Source organism: Mustela nigripes, chromosome 2, assembly GCF_022355385.1.
Source record: "Mustela nigripes isolate SB6536 chromosome 2, MUSNIG.SB6536, whole genome shotgun sequence".
Lineage (NCBI taxonomy): Eukaryota > Metazoa > Chordata > Mammalia > Carnivora > Mustelidae > Mustela > Mustela nigripes.
Window position 1 is genome coordinate 8,427,209 of NC_081558.1, and position 17,200 is coordinate 8,444,408.

Genomic DNA, 17,200 nt, shown 5'->3' on the forward strand with positions numbered 1-17,200 from the left:
TTTTTTTTTTTTTTGTCGCTTTTTTGATTTTTTTTTTTTCTTTTTGTTCCTTGCAGCAGAAGCTCCACAGACGTTTACTAACAAACACCGGGAGGGGTCGGGGAGAGAGAGCTGGGCAGTCAGATGGGGCCATGGCCAGACACCAAGCGCAGGGACACCGGAGAAAGGGCGACTGAACTCAGGGTTTGCAATTCTCAGTTCCGACTGGGCCCGCTGCGGGGGGTTGGGGGGCTGCGAGGGCTCCCAGGGGCTCCGGCCTTCGGCTTCTGTTGGAATTTTTTCTTTCTTTTTCTTTCTTTTTTTCTTTTCTTTCTTTTTTTTTTTTTCTTTTTTTCTTTTTTTAATAAAGAATGAAAACTAGGGGAATGGAAAGTGTCTGGACTTTCCAGACAGAAGCCGGGGCTGGGGCTTGGGATGGGCGCTGCATCCCCGGCCCTCAGGAGTTTGGAAAGACGGAAAAACCCAACAAACTGAAAGGGGGTGACAAGTGGTGGGGGAGAAGGGAATTCGGGGCTGGGCCCCTGGGCCTGGCCACCGCAGGGTGAAGGTGGGGGCCTGGAGGGAACAGCGGGTACTTCCTGCTGGGGAGGCCTTGGGGAGGGAGAAGGCTCAGGGCCCAGCCTCCCCCCTCAGCCTCTGGGCCAGGGCCTCGGCCCAGGGAGGTTCAGCCCCGGGGACAGGGGGTCCTTTGGCCTCAAGTGTTTGGGGGGGGGGGGCTGCCTCCAGCCCACCATGACGCCAAAAGTGAAACGAGGTATCGTGTGTTTGGATGCATGGATGTTGTGTGTGCACGCCTGTGTTCGTGGGCGGCAGGGACCACTATGAGCCAGGAGAGAGCTCTGAAGAGAACCTGGGGCCGGGCTAAGCGGGGCCACGCGTCCAGAGGAGACCCAGGCGGCCTAGCTGGAGGAAGTAGACTGGGCCAGGCTCTGGGCCATGACCTCTCACCTGGGCCTGAGGGATGCTATGGGCGTGTTGGTGTCTCCTGGGTGTTGTATCTCTATCTCCATGACGGGGTGTCTAGGTTTGTGTGTCTGCACATATCTGTCTCTGCTCTCACGTGTCCACGTGGAAATGTTCGCCTTCCACACCCACCTGTGGCCGCATTTGCCCATGACAGTGTTTTTGACCGTGGCCACGTTTGCGGAGCCCCCCCCCCCCCCCGCTTCGGTCTCCTGTGATTATCTGTGTGTGTGTCTGCACGTCGGGTTCTAGCCAACGAGCTCCTGAAGGTGTCCGGGGCGTGTCTCTGGGTCTGTCAGTGCTTCTGTGTGTCTCTGTGGGGTATGTGTGTGTGTGTGTGTGTGTGTGTGCGCGCGTGCATGCCCCCACGGGTCTTTGTGTGGCTGTGTTTCTCTGTGTGGCCCCATGGACCCCCAGCCCCCAAGCCCTGCTCCCTACCCCTGCCCCAGTTGGTAAACATAACCTGCCAAAATATTTTCTTTTTTTTTTTTTTGTCTTTTTTTGTGTTTTTTTTTTTCAAGTTCAAGAATCCCCAGTAAAAATTCTCCACGAGGTCTTTTTTCCCTTTTTACAAAAATAGAGTTTTTCTTCCCCTCCCCCCCCCCCTTTTTTTTTCATTTTGTTTCTGTTTCCAGCCCCTCCCCCTGCGCCTCATACTCCATCCAGCGGCTCTGGGCCAGGGATGCCCACACCCCTCCTCCGTTTCGCTTTTTTGGGGATTTTTAAACCTGTCCCCCCTCCCCTCAGGCTCATCTAGGTGTTGGGGAGGCCTGGGCATGGGTGTCTGGGAGTGCACCCCCGGCACCCCTGCAAAGCCATCCCGTGGAGGGTGGTTGAAGGTGGGGCGGGGGCACATCTCTGCTTTCTTTTTAGCCGAAAAAAGAAACAAAAACCATCGCCGTGAACAAAACCAAGACGAGAGAGTGAACAGCCCAGCCTGGGGTGGGGGCAGGAGGATGGGGTGGGGGACCCCCAGGCACCCCCCCATTCCCTGCAGACTCTCCCCCCCCACCCCGAGTGCTCACCCTGTGGCTTCCGCAGGGACGCGGGGCCCTCGTGCCGTCGGTGGTCTGCCTGCGCTGTCTCTCTCAGGGCCCCTCTCTCTCTCTCTCTCTCTCTCTCTCTCTGCTGCCCGGGGAGGGTGGGGAGGGCGGGCGGCTGTGGCTCAGGCCTTGTGCTGTTTGCTGGTCTTGAAGGACACCTGCAGCACGCGCTCGCCCAGGCGGTAGCCGTTGAGGCTGGCGATGGCCATGGCCGCTTCGTCGTAGTTGGTCATCGTGACGAAGCCAAAGCCCTTGCACTTGTTGGTGGTGAAGTCGCGGATGACCTTGACGTTGGTGACTGCCCCAAAGGGCCCGAACAGCTGCCACAGCACGCTCTCATCCGCCTCCGGCGACAGGTTGTACACGAAGATACACCAGCCAGCGCCTGCTGCACCCCCTGACAGGCCCACGCCCGCGAGGCCACTCATGCCGTCGATGGCGATGGGCGAGAACCTGGCGATGAGCGACAGGGGACTACTTTGGGGGTCACGCGGGCTCTGCCCTGACCCCCGGCATACCCCTGAGCCCCTGGGACCCCTGACGCCGTGGTGACCTCAGGCCATGTGGTGATCCCTGCGTTATCCTGACCCTGCCACGGTCTCGTGACTTTTGCCCAAGCCTCCATCCTGACCTGCAGCTGTGGCCTGAACTCTGACCTGCTCTGAACGTCAGGCCCTCACCCAGTCTTGCCAGGAGCCTCCAGCTACACCCAGACCCCCTAACCTCTGACCTTACTGGGTCCTTGGCCCTGTGGACCCTGGCCCCACTCCTGATGAACTACCCCTCCCTAGGCACATGTTCCCCGGCACGGACCGCACCCTGTCACCCCTCCCTGGCTAGAGGCCCCCCACCAAGGGCAGTGCTCATCCCAGGCGGAGAGAGTGGCTGGAGGAGCCCCCCACTCTGGGACCAGGTCTCTGACTCATAAAGCGGTCTGCTGCCTTCCTCTGCCTCTTGCCAGCCTTTTCCTGCTCAAATTGTATATTTAGGATCCACTCCCCTTTCTCTGCAAGGTTTTGATCCAGCCAGAATGGCTCCCAGCGCAGCAGCACCGGGGAGGGTTTGTTGACTGACTGTCTGAGGGCCCGAGTGAATGAACAGACAGGACTGGCTCCACCCTTGTTCCTCACTGCCTCCCTACAGTCCGGGCCTCGCTCAGCTCAGAGGGGGCCCCAGCGGGGACGAACAGCTTGCTGGCTGGCACCCTGGTCACGTCCGCGGTCTCGGCAGGGTCCCTGTCACCCCCTCTCCTGCCCCCTTCACAGCCCTGTTCACTGTTCCTCTGTCTCCTGCCCCACCAGGCGGAGATAATGAATAACGATAACAATAATCACAGGAGCCACTGCCTTTTATTGAGCGCCCACTACGTGCCAAGCGCTGTGCTCAATGCCATGTCATCTCCACGGGATACCAAGTCTGGCTGGGCCACATTGGGTCCCCAGCCCTAAGCCCAGCGCCCGGCACTCAGTGTGTGCTCAACAGCTCCCCCTGTAGTAAACGCAGGGACCCTCTCGGGGGCAGGAATGTGGACAGTGCCATGCGGGCCACAAGGTCCAGCCCAGACTCGGGGGTGAAAGGGGGTGTTCTGTGACCCTCAGCAAAAATCATTAGCAGTGGCAGATGGGACTCGGACAGTGTGGGAACCAGGGGGCATGGCTGTGACCGGGCCCATGGCCATGACCCCTTCCATGGGCTGGAGAGCGCCCTGGACAGGCCCTCCTGGGTTCAAATTCCATAGTAGCTCTTTCCAGGCATTTACTAGGCTTCGTAGCCTCTAACTCTCCTAATGGACACACGACTCCCTGACCCCAGACAGGGGGCAGACACAGCTAAGCTGGCAGTCCCCGGGGGGAGGTGGGGGAGCGTGGGTTCCAGCACTGAGCCAAGAGTCCGAGGAAGGACAGTGGGGAGCTGGGGGCAGCAGGGCGGGGGCACTGTTACCTCTTGACTCCGTAGGCCATGTTGAGCAAGTTATCCAGCCTGTGGAAGCAAAAAGGGTGGTCACCCGTGGCCTCTGGCCACACCCCCAGCTGTGACTCTGGCCGGCCCTGGCCTGACTGCCCTCCCCGCCCCCACCCAGCAGGCCAGCAGCCCGGCCCTGCCCCCACCCGCCTGCTCCCCGCCCGGCTGGACACCGCCTGGCACGGAACCGTGGTCACTCGGGCACTGCCTCTCGCCCGCCCTGCCTCTGCCTGGCCTGTGCCCGTGTCCTGTCCTCCCATCCCAGCCTGCCCAGTCCCACTCGCCTGCCCCCAGCCTGCGGGGCTCAGGTCCCCAGAAGGGGAGGTTCAGGTCTCTTTGGGGTAGTGCCTGGGCTGGGCAAGTGACAACACTTTGTGGTGCCTCAGGGTCCCTGTTTGTAAAATACAGGCACTCCTCTCCCATGAGCACACAGCATGGGACCCCAGCCCTGAGAGAGGGGGACTCCGATCAGGTGACTCTGAAGTTTTTTTGTTTTTTTTTTACTCTAAAATTCAAAGATTTTAGGTGCCTGGATGGCTCAGTTGGTTAAGCATCTACCTTTGGCTCAGGTCATGATCCCGGGGTCCTGGGATTGACTCCCCCCAACCCACCCCCTTTGAGCTTTCTGCTCAGCTGGGAGTCGGCTTCTCCCTCTCCCTCTGTCCCTCGCCCTCCCCCGGCTTGCACTCTCTCCCTCTCTCTCTCTAATAAATCTTTACAAAAAATAAAACTCTTAATGCCGATGCCACTCATAGTGCCCTGCGTACATTGAGTGCCTGCTGTGTACAAGGGCTTGGCCTCAGCATCTGACATACTCACACATTTCCCCTTTGCTGCCCTCAGTGGCCCCAGCGTGTGGACACCCTCCCAGGGTCCCTCTGCCCTGCAGGAATGGGGTCCAGGGAGGCTGGTTGCAAGGCTTGGACCCCCCTCCTCCAGCCTGTGGGGGTTCAGGGTGCCTGGGACCTTACCGGAAGCGCTGCGTCTGATGGTGTAGGGGGCCTGCATAGCGTCGGGCTGATGACTGGTAGAGGTGAGTGAGCAGGGCCTGGCCAGTCTTCTGACTTGGGTTGTTGGCGAACTTGACCGTGATGGGCTCTGCCGCGCCCAGCGGCTTCTGCCCGTTCAGTCCTTTGATGGCCTCCTCAGCCTCGATTCTCTTGTCAAAGCGGATGAATCCCACACCCCGAGAGACGCCTGTCAGGGAGTGAGGGCGTCCTGAGGACCCTGCCCCCTGATGTGACCCCCTTTCCCACTTCTCTGCCCCCGCCGTGCCCGCCTTCTCCACTTTGGTCCCACCTCCGTGCCTTTGCCCAGTGCCCTGCCAAGTGCATCGTCCTTGGCAGCCTGACCTGTGACCTGGTCCACCAGGATGCGGGAAGTGATGATGCGGCCATACTGGGAGAAGAGCTGCTCCATTTCCTTCTGGCTCATGGTCTTGGGGAGTCCACTGACATACAGGTTAGCATCACGGATGGATGCCGAACTGGGTCTGGCATAGGACACCTGCACGGAGGGTAAGTGGACAGAGGTGAGGGAAGACCCATTTCACAGATGGGGAGACTGAGGCCGTGTCTTGGCCACCAGCGAGCAGCAGAAGTGCCTCACCTGTTCATGCAATAAATATCTCTCAAGTCATCTCCATGGGCGGTGCTGAGGGCTTGAAGGAAGGGCCGTGGCCATGGCCATGGTTGATAATGTGGCCCAGCCTCCATAAAGGGGAAGGGAAACCTGTCACTGGGTCCCGAGGTGGCACATGTCTCCCTGAGGACCTCGAGTCCCCAGCTCCTGCTCTCACACCATATATTCCGTCAACAAGACATTTTCCGCTCCTTTGGAAAGTGAGCCTGGGACTCTGGCCCTCAGGGTCACTCAGGTCTTTAGCTGCCAGCTCAATGCTGATGACTCCCAAATGTCCGTCCCTGATCCTGGGCCTGATCCCCAAGCTGCATACCTGTGTGACACCTGCCTCTGGGCACCCCGAGGTCTCGCAGGGGATTCCACTCAGTGAGGCTGCATCTAGCTCCCAACTGTCCCCGTGGACGCCCCAGTTCAGGAGTGGTAGCTTTATCCTCCTGGGTGCTCAGGTCCCCAGCCTCCGTTGTCCCTGATGCCCGTCTTTCCCACCCACATCCAATCCACCATCGATTCCTCCTCATTACCCAGAATCCACACTTGCCCCCGACTTCCACTGCTGTGTCGTGGCCCACCACCCACCATGGCTCACCCAGGCCAGTACAGCAGCCTCTACCCTGGTCCCCACTCCCACCCTAACCTCCCGTCTCTTTCCACCACAGCTGCCAGAGGGCACCTGTGAGAAACTGAGTCAGGGCACATCCTTCCTTTGGTCAGAACCTTCTGTGGCTCCCACCTTCTCCAGAGTAAAAGTCCTTCTCACAGCCCACTAGGCCCTGAAACCTGCCCATCAGCTCACACCCTCTCTCATCTCTGCCTAGACTTTCTCTGTTTCAGCCTCACCCATCTCCTCCGTGTTCCCCAAACACACCAGGCACACTTCTGTCTCAGGGCCTTTGCTCTGGCTGTTCCCTTCAGCCTGGAACACCCTTCCTCTCCTTTCTTCTTCCAGCATCAGCTGAAGGGTCCTCCCTGTCCTCTTCCATCTGAATTGGGTCCTCGGCTCTTCCCCGGCCCTGTCACTCTCTCTCAGTGGTGAATTCGACACGTTTTAGTATGATCATTCGATTTGTGTCATTAATTACGGTCCAGCCCAACAATGAAACTCTCTGCAGCTGTTTTAAAAAATGGTGGACATGTATATTTATTTCCCAGAAACAGTGGTGAGTATTGTAAACGGGGGGAAAGAAAAGTCCATTTATAGAGCAGCCTGCAGTGTGAGATGTGACCCCGTCTCATTGTGTGCTTATCTGTGTCCTGGAAACACAGTCTGGGGGGGCTACCCCAGATGCTAACAGGTTGACCCAGAGCTGGCGGGGGCCCTGGGGGGCATGAGCTTCTCTTTCCACTTATTTCTGCCACTGTCTATCCTCTGTAGCCTTCTAAATTAACCTCTGGGTAGATAAGGGTCATTGTCAAGGGCCGGGCTTTTTGTTTGGCGTGGTGAGCTGGGAGGGCATAGAACCTCATTAGAAATGACTAATTAAAAAACTAACAAAAGGCAAACATTGGGCTGGGGGGCGGGGGTCAAGGTGAAGGCGCTCCTAGGCTGGAGGTAGAGGGGTTCTAATTAACGCAATTGTGCGCACCTGGGGTCCTTCAGGAAACAACCCGAAACCCAGCAGCTGCTCCTCTCCCCAGTAATATTCATTCAAAATCACAGCCACGTACTCAATGGTTTCCACTCTGGCCCATGGGGCTGTGAGTTTTGAGGCGTGAGGGCTTGTTGATGAATCAGACTTAGGGGTGAGGGGAAGACAGGCCTGAGGTCCTGGGTGGGTGTTTGGGGTAATCAGGGCTCATTGGAGGCATTGAGTAGGACTTCTGGGGTATTTCCCATCCCCCCCACAATGGGGGCTGACCCATGTCCCTCAGCTGGGTGTGGGCTCAGCCACACCCCCTCACCAGGACAGGACAAAGGCAGAATCTGCCAGAACACCTGGTTGGGGCTGACCATACAACTGTGCCGCCCAGGCAGACACAGACACACACACACACACAAACACACACACAGGGCCACCCCGCGCTCTGCATGGCCCCGGTGCCTAGACCAGCAGAAGGGTAACTCAGGCTACAAAGACATTCCCAGAGGCTCTGGGGGTCTTGGATAAGTACAGTTAAGAGTCACAGAACTACACCGGTCACTACCGCACAAACCCACATCCCAGACACACCCACACAGCCCCACCAGGTCACGGCCAGAGTTGCAGCGTGTCACAAAACACCCGAGCGATAAACACCACGTTCCACAGACACACAGTGACACAAAGTCTGTAATAGCCGGACTCACGTGACAACAGACACACAGTCACGGTGTCCCACAAACACAATGGCTCACAGCCCAGGGTATCGCATACACACGTTCACTCATGGCATTGCGTGCATACAGTGGCCCTCTGGATTTGTCGCTCTCATGCCCCAGCGCTTCTGAGTCTAGTTGGCCATGGAGCAACCCATCAGGTCATGACCTCATCCTCCCCCACAACGCACAATGGGGAGAGGGAGAGATTCCTGCACCTCTGTTCCCAGAGAGAACTGGGGTCCAGATGGGCACCCCCAGCTCCGCCTCCCCCAAGGTTCCAGAGCAGATTTGTGGGGCGGAGTCCAGACACCCCCAGGCGAACCTAGAGAGGGGGGTTTCCATGGCGATCCCCCTCCAGGGAATCTGGGCTAGCAGAGTCCCAGCTGCAGCTGCTGAGAGGGGAGGTCATGGCGGGGGAGGGGCGTTGCACAAAGGTGGGGGAGGGGCTCGCCCCTAATCCCGCCCTCCCAGACCCTAATTAGGCTCCAGATGGCAGATGGGCCCCCACCACTCCTCCATTTCCATGACAAAGGCGAGGGGGACTGCCCATCCGACCCTGGTCACTCTTCTACCGCCAATGGTATGGCTACCTCCCTGAGCTACCAGAGAATGTGCGGCTGGTATTCTGACAAATAAGGAAACAGTTTCAGAGAGGCAGAGACACTGGGCCCCCGATGCCCAGCTACGAACCCTTAGAGGAGAGTTTCAACCACTCAGGGGATGAGCCGTGGAGAAGGGCGGGTGGCAGTGGGGAAAAGGGTGTGTGGTGAGGGTGAGGGGCTGTAGGAGTTCAGTGGCAGTGACGGGGGCAGTCCAAGAGGGCAGTAATACGGGCAGATTGGGGACAGTCGCAGATGGGCAGTCATGGGGGATGGGCAGCAGAGGAAACGAGAGCACTAACCTTGATGGTCTTCGTCTGCAGTTTGAGGCCGTTGAGGGTGCTGATGGCTTTGTCTGCATCGTTGGGATCAGAGTAGTTCACAAACCCGTAACCGAGGCTCTGCCCTGTGGGCAGGACCAGAATGATGACCTCCCCAGACCTACCAGTGTCCTCCCAGACCCGGTCCTGAGAGGCTGACTGTCATCACTCAAGGTTATGAGACACTGGATCCCCACCTTACTGTTCCCTGAGAGTACTACCTTGTCCCCAGGACACCTCCGATCCCCCAGAGTCCTGCCTGCCCCCATCACCCCTGAGATACCCTGCCAGGGGTCACACCTGTCTCCCCATCACACCTCAGATTCCCCAGGGTGCTACCTGCCCCCACCACACCTGTACTTCTGAGACTATCACCTCTGTCCCCTCCCTCCCCACCTGCCAGCAGCCACACCTGTGATCTTATCCCGAACCAACTTGCAGGATTCGATGTCACCAATGCTGCCAAAGAGACTCTTGAACTCATCCTGGGTCATGTTCTGGGGCAGGTAGTTGACGATGAGGTTGGTCTTGCTGTCATCAGTGGCTCCGTTTGTACCAAGGAGTGGCCCGTTGGGCAGGGCCGGGCCGGCCGGGCCCCCCGCCACCTGAGACTCCATGGCCCCGAGTATCTGCTGGAGACAACAGGCCACACCCGCTCACGGCCCAGTCCCCACACAGGCATCAGTGGGAGTGAGAGGGGCTCAGTGGTGATGGATCAGTCAAGTCTGACATGGGCTTAAACATGGAGAGGGAGGAGAAGTATTATTCCAATAATCCCTTCCACTCCTCCAGCATCAGGCATGTACCTTGCATGTGATTTTGCTTTCTATGTTTACTTGCTATGCTTGCTAGGTTTGCCTGTTTGTCTAAAATCAGTCTGTGCATTTCTAGAAGAAGAAGATGAACACTCTTGTCTTCAGAATAAGAAATATAATACCTCCCTGACGATGTCCTGCCCTCCTCCCACCAAAGGGAATTCCTATCCCAAATGTGTTAATATTTCCTTTGTTTCATGCATAATTATCCCCCTAGACATTTATCCCCCTCACCCAGTTTTTCCGCTGAGCTGTTTTTTATTATTATTTTTAAAATGTATTTATTTGAGAGAGAGAGAGTGAGTAGGGGCAGAGGGAGAAGAAGAGAGAGAATCTCAAACAGACTCCCTCCCACCCAACACTGAACCTGATGTGGGGCTCAATTCCACAACCCTGAGATCATGACCTGAGCTGAAATCAAGAGTTGGATGCCCAACCGAGTGAGCTACCCAGGAGCCCCAATTATCATGATTTTTAAAAAAGGATTTTATTTTTAAGGGGCATCTGGATGGCTCAGTTTGTTGAGTATCTGTCTTTGGTTCAGGTCATGATCCCGGGGTCCTGGGATCAAGCCTTGCATCCGACTCCCTGCTTAGCGGGGAGTCTGCTTCTCCCTCTGCCTCTCCCCCTGCTCATACTATCTCTCTCACTTACTCTCTTTCTCTCTCAAATAAAAAATAAGGGCACCTGGGTGGCTTAGTCTGTTAAGCGTCTGCCTTGGACTTGGATCATGATCCCAGGGTTCTGGGATTGAGTCCCACATGGGGGTCCCTGCTCAGTGGAGAGTCTGCTTCTCCCTTTCCTTCTGCTCGTGTTCTTTCTCTCTCTCCAAAAAATGAATAAAATCTTTTAAAAAATCAATAAAAATTAAAATAAAGTCTTTTAAAAACATATTTTAAGTAATCTCTACATCACATGTGGGGCTCAACTCACATCCCTGAGATCAAGAGTTGTGTGCTCTGACTGAGCCAGGTAGGTGCCCCTGAGCTATTTAAATATACAACATAATAACACCAGCAAATAATGACAGCTTTATTTTTTTATCTCCAATCTACACCTGTTATTTATTTTTCTTGTCTTATTGCAGGGGCTACAGTGCAATAGTGGCTTTTTAATTCATGATGTTAAGTGAAATGCTTTAAACATTTCACAGATAAATTTGATTTTTGCTGTGGGTTTTCACTTATGAATGTTTAATTTTATTCTTATTATCCCAAGATGATTTTTTTTTTAAAGAATGGATGTTGAATTTTATTTAACGTTTTTTCCTCCTGCATCTATTTCTTAATAATTGACATATAATATTACATTAGTTTCAGGTGTGTAACATAATGACTCAATATTTGTATGTATTGCAAAATTATCTCCACGATAAGTCTAGTCAACATCCATCACCATTCATAGTTATAATTTTTTTTCCTGTGATGAGAACCTCTAAGATCTACTTCTTTAGCAATTATCAAATAAATTCTTCATGTATTTTACATATAAGGACCACACAGAGAAGAATTTTAAGGCCACATCTGTGCTCAGCAGGAAACAGTACTGGGATTATCTGTAACGGATGTAGGAAGGTAAAGCAGCCAGCGTTTCCTTAGGTATTCTCGATGGCACGGTTGGCAGATGGGTGCCCTTACTTGAAAAATCAAATCGATTGGTAGGGTTTTCCGAAAGGGATGAATTAGGAAGGTTTAGAAGCCATATTCAGTTTCAGCAGGAGAGATCACTGTGATTGATTAGCAATGTCTTTGAGGCTACAGAATTAGGAAGTCGGCAGGTACATTTTATCTCAGCCCTCCCTGAGCCAAAACACAATACCATACTTGTTCCCAAATATTGGGCCTCCTGTGTGCCAGGCACAGTGCAAAGCCTTCTATAGGCAATGTTTATTTTTTTTTTTCTTATTCACAACCACCCTGAAAAGAGAGCTTAGTTTCCCCTGCCTAACAGATGCTGTGAACTAGATGGCTGTGTCCCCTCAAATTCATATGTTGAAAACTTAATCCCCAATGTGATGGTATTTGGATGTGGAACATTTGGGAGGTAATTAGGTCATGAGAGTGGAGCCCCCATGAATGGGATTCATGTCCTTATAAAAAGGGGCAAGGACGGGGAGCCTGGGTGGCTCAATCAGTTAAGCGTCTGCCTTTGGCTCAGGTCATGATCCCGGGGTCCTGGGATGGAGCCCTGCGTGGGGCTGCCTGCTCGGCGGAAAGCCTGCTTCTCCCTCTCCCACTCCCCCTACTTGTGTTCCCTCTCTCATTGTCTCTCTCTCTGTTAAATAAATAGAATCTTTAAAAAAATAAAAAGGAGGGGGGACAGGATAGAAATGATCTCTCTCCACCAGGTCAGGACACAGCAAGAAGAGGTCCATCTGCAAAGCTGGGAGCAACTCCTTACTAGGAAGCAACTCAGATGGTACCTTGATCTTAGACTTCCCAGCCTCCAGAAGATTTATGAGAAATAAATGTCTGTTGTTTAAGCTCCCCAGTTTATGGCATTTTGTTAGAGCAGCCTAAGCTGACTAAGACACCAGAGGGAGAAAGTGAAGTTCAACAATGTTTTAAAAATTACTAAAGGTCACGCAGCTAATAAATGGCGAAACGGGGATTTGCACAGGAGCATTTCTGATCGAGTGTCTGCATTTTCAGCTTCCACTGCCAATGGAAGAATAGTGCTGGCCCTAACCTTTCTCAGCTCTGTGTCCTCGGGTAGGCTTCATAATGCTCCTGGAGCTCTGCTCCACTTTGCAAACTCCAAGTTATTGGCACAGTGACCCCAGGGAAGGATCTAAAACCACACGTGGGTGCAGCTGGAAAGTATTCTGGGATCAGGTCTGCCATGGGGACAGTCACAGGAAGCAGCTTGTCGTGTCTGCCATCCCTGTTTCGTAATCCCGGCTATTAATACTGGTTCTGCCCCATTGACATCTGTGGGCCAGGCACCACACGTTGCGAAGTGCTCCCAGACATCATATCATGTATTTCTCCCAGTCATCTTTACAGACAGCAACAGTCTCCATTTTATAAGTGAGGCAACCGAGCCCAGAGACACTGAGTGATATCAATGGCGAAGTCGATCTCAAACTTGGCTATGTTGGACTCTAAAGCTGTTTTTAATGACAGAGACCAATGCATGAGGGCGGCTCCGGCACCTTACAGGTGTGTATTCTCAGGGATGATCTTAGCTCTTCTTCGAGCCTCTGCTGCCTTTCCATTTACTCTTATTAAAAGGATGGCACAGAACTCCCCTACGTCTCCAGTTGGCTGAGTGGCTGTCCGGGGGCTTCTGGGAGAGTTAGTTATTCTGAAGCCATATCCAGACTGAGCAGGAACACACCCCGGGGGGTTGATTAGCAATGTCTGCCACAGGCACTTGCCATCAAATGGGAATGCACGCTATAGATCCCTGTCCAGTTTCGTAAGGTTAATACTCCACTGATGGCCACGTATTGAGGCCCTGCTATGTGCCAGACAAAATCCTTTCTGTGACAATTTCTTGGCAATTCTTCCAACATCGAACATTATGGGACTCTTTCCTTCATTTACCAGAAGAGGAAACTGAATCTCAATGAAGGGTTTAGGAATTTACACAAGGCTGGGTGGCATGCAGATGGTGGATCAAGAATTCAAATCAGGAGTTTGGCCATCAGAGCCCACTTTACTAGTGGCCAAAAAGGCCAATAATAGTAAAAAAAAAAAAAAATAACAAAGTGAGACTGAGCCTGTACTCTACACCTAGCCCAGGCATCATGACATTTAAACCCACTCTGTTGGCTGAGTCTATCCATTCAATTCAACGAACAATTACTGGGTACCACCACATGCTCCAACCTCCTCACTGTGTATCCGCTGACACACTGCCTCTCTGGGCCTCTGTCCCACCACTAAAGATATGGCACCAAAGTTTCCCACGCATGAAGATGGAACCGGAGTTCCCTTCCGGGCTTGGCAAACTAGAGTTCTGTGATTGGTTGATGACGTCTGCTATGGGACCCCTGCCCCCACCAAATAATTAGCAGTAACACAAAACGCTGTTTCAGGACCCAGCAGGTTGCAGCTTTGGAACCCCTACTATGTGCCAGGCACTGAGCAGGTGCAAAGGTTTCACTGACTTCCCACAACCACACTGAAAGCTGGAGGTCATCTGCTCCATTTCTCTCATGGAGAAATTGAGGGTCAGAGGGATTTGTGATTTGCCTGGGAGTGACCGGCGGCGGAGGTAGTGATGAGGTTTGACTACTGGTCTGATTATCCTAGAGCGTACAGAGCCACCGCAAATGTCCTCAACTTGGATGGGGTTAAAAGGTAATTGGGATCTTGAGGCCCAGCCGACTAATCTCCCCAGCACCCCATCTCCCTCCCATCTGTGCCAGAGCTTAGCAGGATCAGTGTCGCGTTTCCTCTGCAGCTCAGCCGGCTGAGCCGCTAATAGGGATCGGATTGGTGGAGATCACACCCGCCTGGCCCCAGCCCATGGCAAACGTGTGGCCTGGGATGACTCGGGGAATCACAGGGACCTTGGAGGGCTGTTCCAGGTCAGGAGTGGAGGGGCGAAGTCAGAAGGGAGGAGGGCAGATCCAAGATGGGGAGGCAGAGATGATCCGGGAGCAATGGAACCTTTCCTCCCAGTCTCTCCAGCTTTTCCTCTGGCTCTCTCTCTCTTTTTCTCTCCCTCTTCTCCCCCTGTTTCTCTGTCCTCCTGTCCCCTCTGAACCCGTCTGTCTCCCCCTCCCTTTCTCTGCTACTCTTTCTTCAACTCTTTTGCACCATTGCACACACATATGACATACGGTTTTTGCAGGGAACACACCTGAGGTCACTTGTTCTGCAGACTCTCCTGTGACCTACCCCTTTGGCCCCTGCTGTGACCTCCTGGTCCCAGGAGCAGTGATAGATGTCTGGATACTGGCCACAATAGGGCATTGAGTGACTATACATGCTAAGGCTGGGCCACCACGTGGTGCTAATTAGGCTTCTCACTTCTGGGTCCTTCTTCCTCCATATAGGGCCCTCACTGTCTTAATTTATCCCCTCACTTTCTCCCAGCTTGTCCCCCTGGTGGACTTCCAACGAAGTGCTCTCCAGGCTTTCCAAGGCTTCAAGGCCCTTCTGTGACCTCTGACCACACCCTCGCCCCTTTGTGCATCAGTTTCCCTCTTTCAAATGAAGGAACAGATCAGAGGAATGGATGCTGGATAGCTGTGCGGGTTCTGAGGGTCCTCAGGAGGCTGCACTCCCGTTCCTGCGACTGGGTTAGCCGCCTGAGGCCCAGAGAGAGGAGGGTGCCTGCCTGAGGTCACACAGCAGGGAAGCATGGCCTCTCGGTCCTCATTTCTCCGAGCCAGGTGGGCGGGTCCCAGGGTCCCATGCAGGGAGGGAGTGCTGAGCATCCCTCCACCCACTGTGCTCGCCAAGACTCCAAGAAGAGGCCCAGAAAGAGATACAGTGCACAGAGACACACACACACAGAGACCGGAAAGACAGTAAGTACGGAAGAAGGAGGCCTGGGCGCTGGGACCAGACAAAGGACGCGCGGCGGCGCGGGGAGCGGAGTCGCGCGGCGGGGGCGGGGGTGGAGCCGGGGTGGGGCTAGGACTGGCCAGCTCCGCCCCCGGGATACGCCCGGGTTGCGGAGTGGAAATCCGAGGGCTCGGGCGAGGCCGGGCCCTGGGGGCCCAAGGGGGCGGGGTCCAGATGGGCGGGGCAGGGGCGTGGTTATACAGGGCGTGGCCGGGCGTGGCCGCGGGTTCGGGAGCTGACCAGCTCGGTGGTTGCTGAAAGCATCCGGAGTGGGGCAAGCGGCGCGGGCGGGCGGGCGCTCTCAAGGTCACCCCGAGGCCCAGGGCCCTGGCGGGGTGGGGCGCCTGGCCCTGGGCTAGGAGACATCCCTGAGTTTCTTACCCCATCCCCCGTGAGGCGGGGGCCCAGGAGTCAGGAAGGCGCCCCCCCCCCCGCAGGCCCTCCTCTCCCCCCCCCCTCCCCGAAGCCTGAGGCGCCCGCGCGAGGCTACGGCCCGCTAAGAAGCTCCGAGAAACAAAGGGACGCGGCGGCAGCGGCGGCGGGCCCGCGGGGCCTCCGGGCGCGCCCCCTCCTCTCCCCTCCCCGCTTGCCGCAAGGTCGACAGGCTCGAGGACGAGACGCCCGGTTCCCCGGGCGCGGCCAGGGCCCGGGGCGCGCGATCCGACGCTACCGGCTTTCCTGAGGTTCTCAGGGACGGCTTGCCGCCTTTTCCTGGCCCAGCACCAGTGACTGGGGCCCTGTGTTTGGCTGGGCGGCCTGCGGGGTCCGGGCCTGGATGGAGAAGGCATCCTCCGCCGCTGCGGCCCCTCCCCCATCAGGCCTGCTGGAGGGGGCAATCCCGCTCCCAGGGCGCCCTAGGACGCCTATCCAAATCAGAGTTCGGCTCCCTAAGGCCTCTCAGGCCAGACTCTATGCGCCCCCAGCACTCTGGGTGCGGCCCAGCCCACTCTCAGGGCCCGAGGATCGGTCCTACCCCCCCACCGGGGCCTAGCTAGGCCTGGTCCTACCCCCCCCCCCGCGCCCTCTCCGCGGAGCCTGTGCCTAACCCCTCCCCAACCAGGTTCCATCTCAGCGACAAGGGAATACCTACAGTGACCATTCTTGTGTGCCCAGCGGGCGCGGTCCGTGTTGAGGGCGGCTCCGGGGGTCGTGCACTCCTTGGGGGGCGCTCGATGCTCACGCCGGGGTCCTGCCCGGGCGGCCTCTGGCGCGGCCGCTGCAGAGGTGTAGATGAAGGCGGCGGCTCCCTCGAGGGCCGGGGACGGGCCCGAGCCCGAGGACGCGCGCGCGGATAGCCGGGCCCCGGGGTGGCCTGCGGGCGGCAGGGGATGGAAAGAGGGAGCGGACGCGGGATTGAGAACGTCCCCTGCGCGGCCCCGCGGGGCCCGGAGAGGTTGCGCTTCCTGACAGAGATCGCGGCGCTCTGCCTTTCACCGCCGCCCCTCGGCCGGGCCTGTCCGGTCCTGGGTGCTCAGTCCTCTCCCCTCGCCCGCCCTCCCTCCCACCCTCCAGCCCGCGCTGCGCGCTCCGCGCTCTGGGCCGCGCCGCCGCCGCCCCCAGCCCTTTATAGGAGCAGCTGCCAGAGCCGGCGTCCCTTATTGGCTGCGACAGCTGAGCCCCGCCTCCTCCCGGCGCCCGACGGCGCGGCAGGTGGAAGCGAGCGCGCGCTGGCTGGGACTCCGCACCCCCAGAAAGCACGCCCTAGAGGCTCGGGTTGCCAGATTCGGGCCCCTTTGCCCCGTAGACCCTGCTCCCTACATTGCCGCCCATTCTCGGGCGGGCTTTCTGCCGAAAAGACAGGGACGGGTCTCCTCCTCTGTCCAACACTCTGAGCTCTTGGAGGGAAGAGAGCGAGGAGATATCGGTGGCCCGATTGGACGAACTTCTGGAGTTGCTGTCCACCAAGAAGACTGGAAAGGGACGAGGAACCAAGATTTCTATGAGCCGAGGCCCAGGTTCCCAGATTTGGGGCAGTAGGTGTAGCCCACCAAGACCAATGGAGAAAGGTGTGTGTGTGGGGGGGGGGGGGTGGTGGCAGG

The 17,200-nt window shown here is 56.3% G+C and overlaps 1 protein-coding gene across 3 annotated transcripts; it reads right to left on the reverse strand.

The window, feature by feature from the left end:
* Nucleotides 1-1,406: 1,406 nt before the first annotated feature.
* ELAVL3 (ELAV like RNA binding protein 3) lies at nt 1,407-16,660 on the reverse strand. Of its 3 annotated transcripts, none has more exons than XM_059389081.1 (7): nt 16,252-16,660; nt 9,237-9,453; nt 8,807-8,910; nt 5,321-5,474; nt 4,940-5,165; nt 3,948-3,986; nt 1,407-2,480 (listed from the first exon to the last, which is right to left on the reverse strand). In XM_059389081.1, the coding sequence occupies exons 1-7, from the start codon at nt 16,258-16,260 to the stop codon at nt 2,129-2,131; spliced, it is 1,101 nt and encodes a 366-aa protein (XP_059245064.1). In that variant the 5' UTR covers nt 16,261-16,660; the 3' UTR covers nt 1,407-2,128. The 3 variants fall into 3 exon arrangements, with proteins under 3 accessions (XP_059245064.1, XP_059245065.1, XP_059245063.1); XM_059389082.1 differs by having other exon boundaries at nt 1,407-2,459; nt 9,237-9,456; XM_059389080.1 differs by having other exon boundaries at nt 9,237-9,456.
* Between the last annotated feature and the right edge of the window lie 540 nt (nt 16,661-17,200).

Bases quoted from the DNA above. Each gene is read 5' to 3' on its own strand.
- ELAVL3 (XM_059389080.1), bottom strand. The intron at 5,475-8,806 runs GTTAGTGCTCTC...CCCTCCGTGCAG, and splicing joins TGCAGACGAAGACCATCAAG to GTGTCCTATGCCAGACCCAG. The intron at 3,987-4,939 runs GTAAGGTCCCAG...TTGCTTCCACAG, and splicing joins CATCAGACGCAGCGCTTCCG to GCTGGATAACTTGCTCAACA.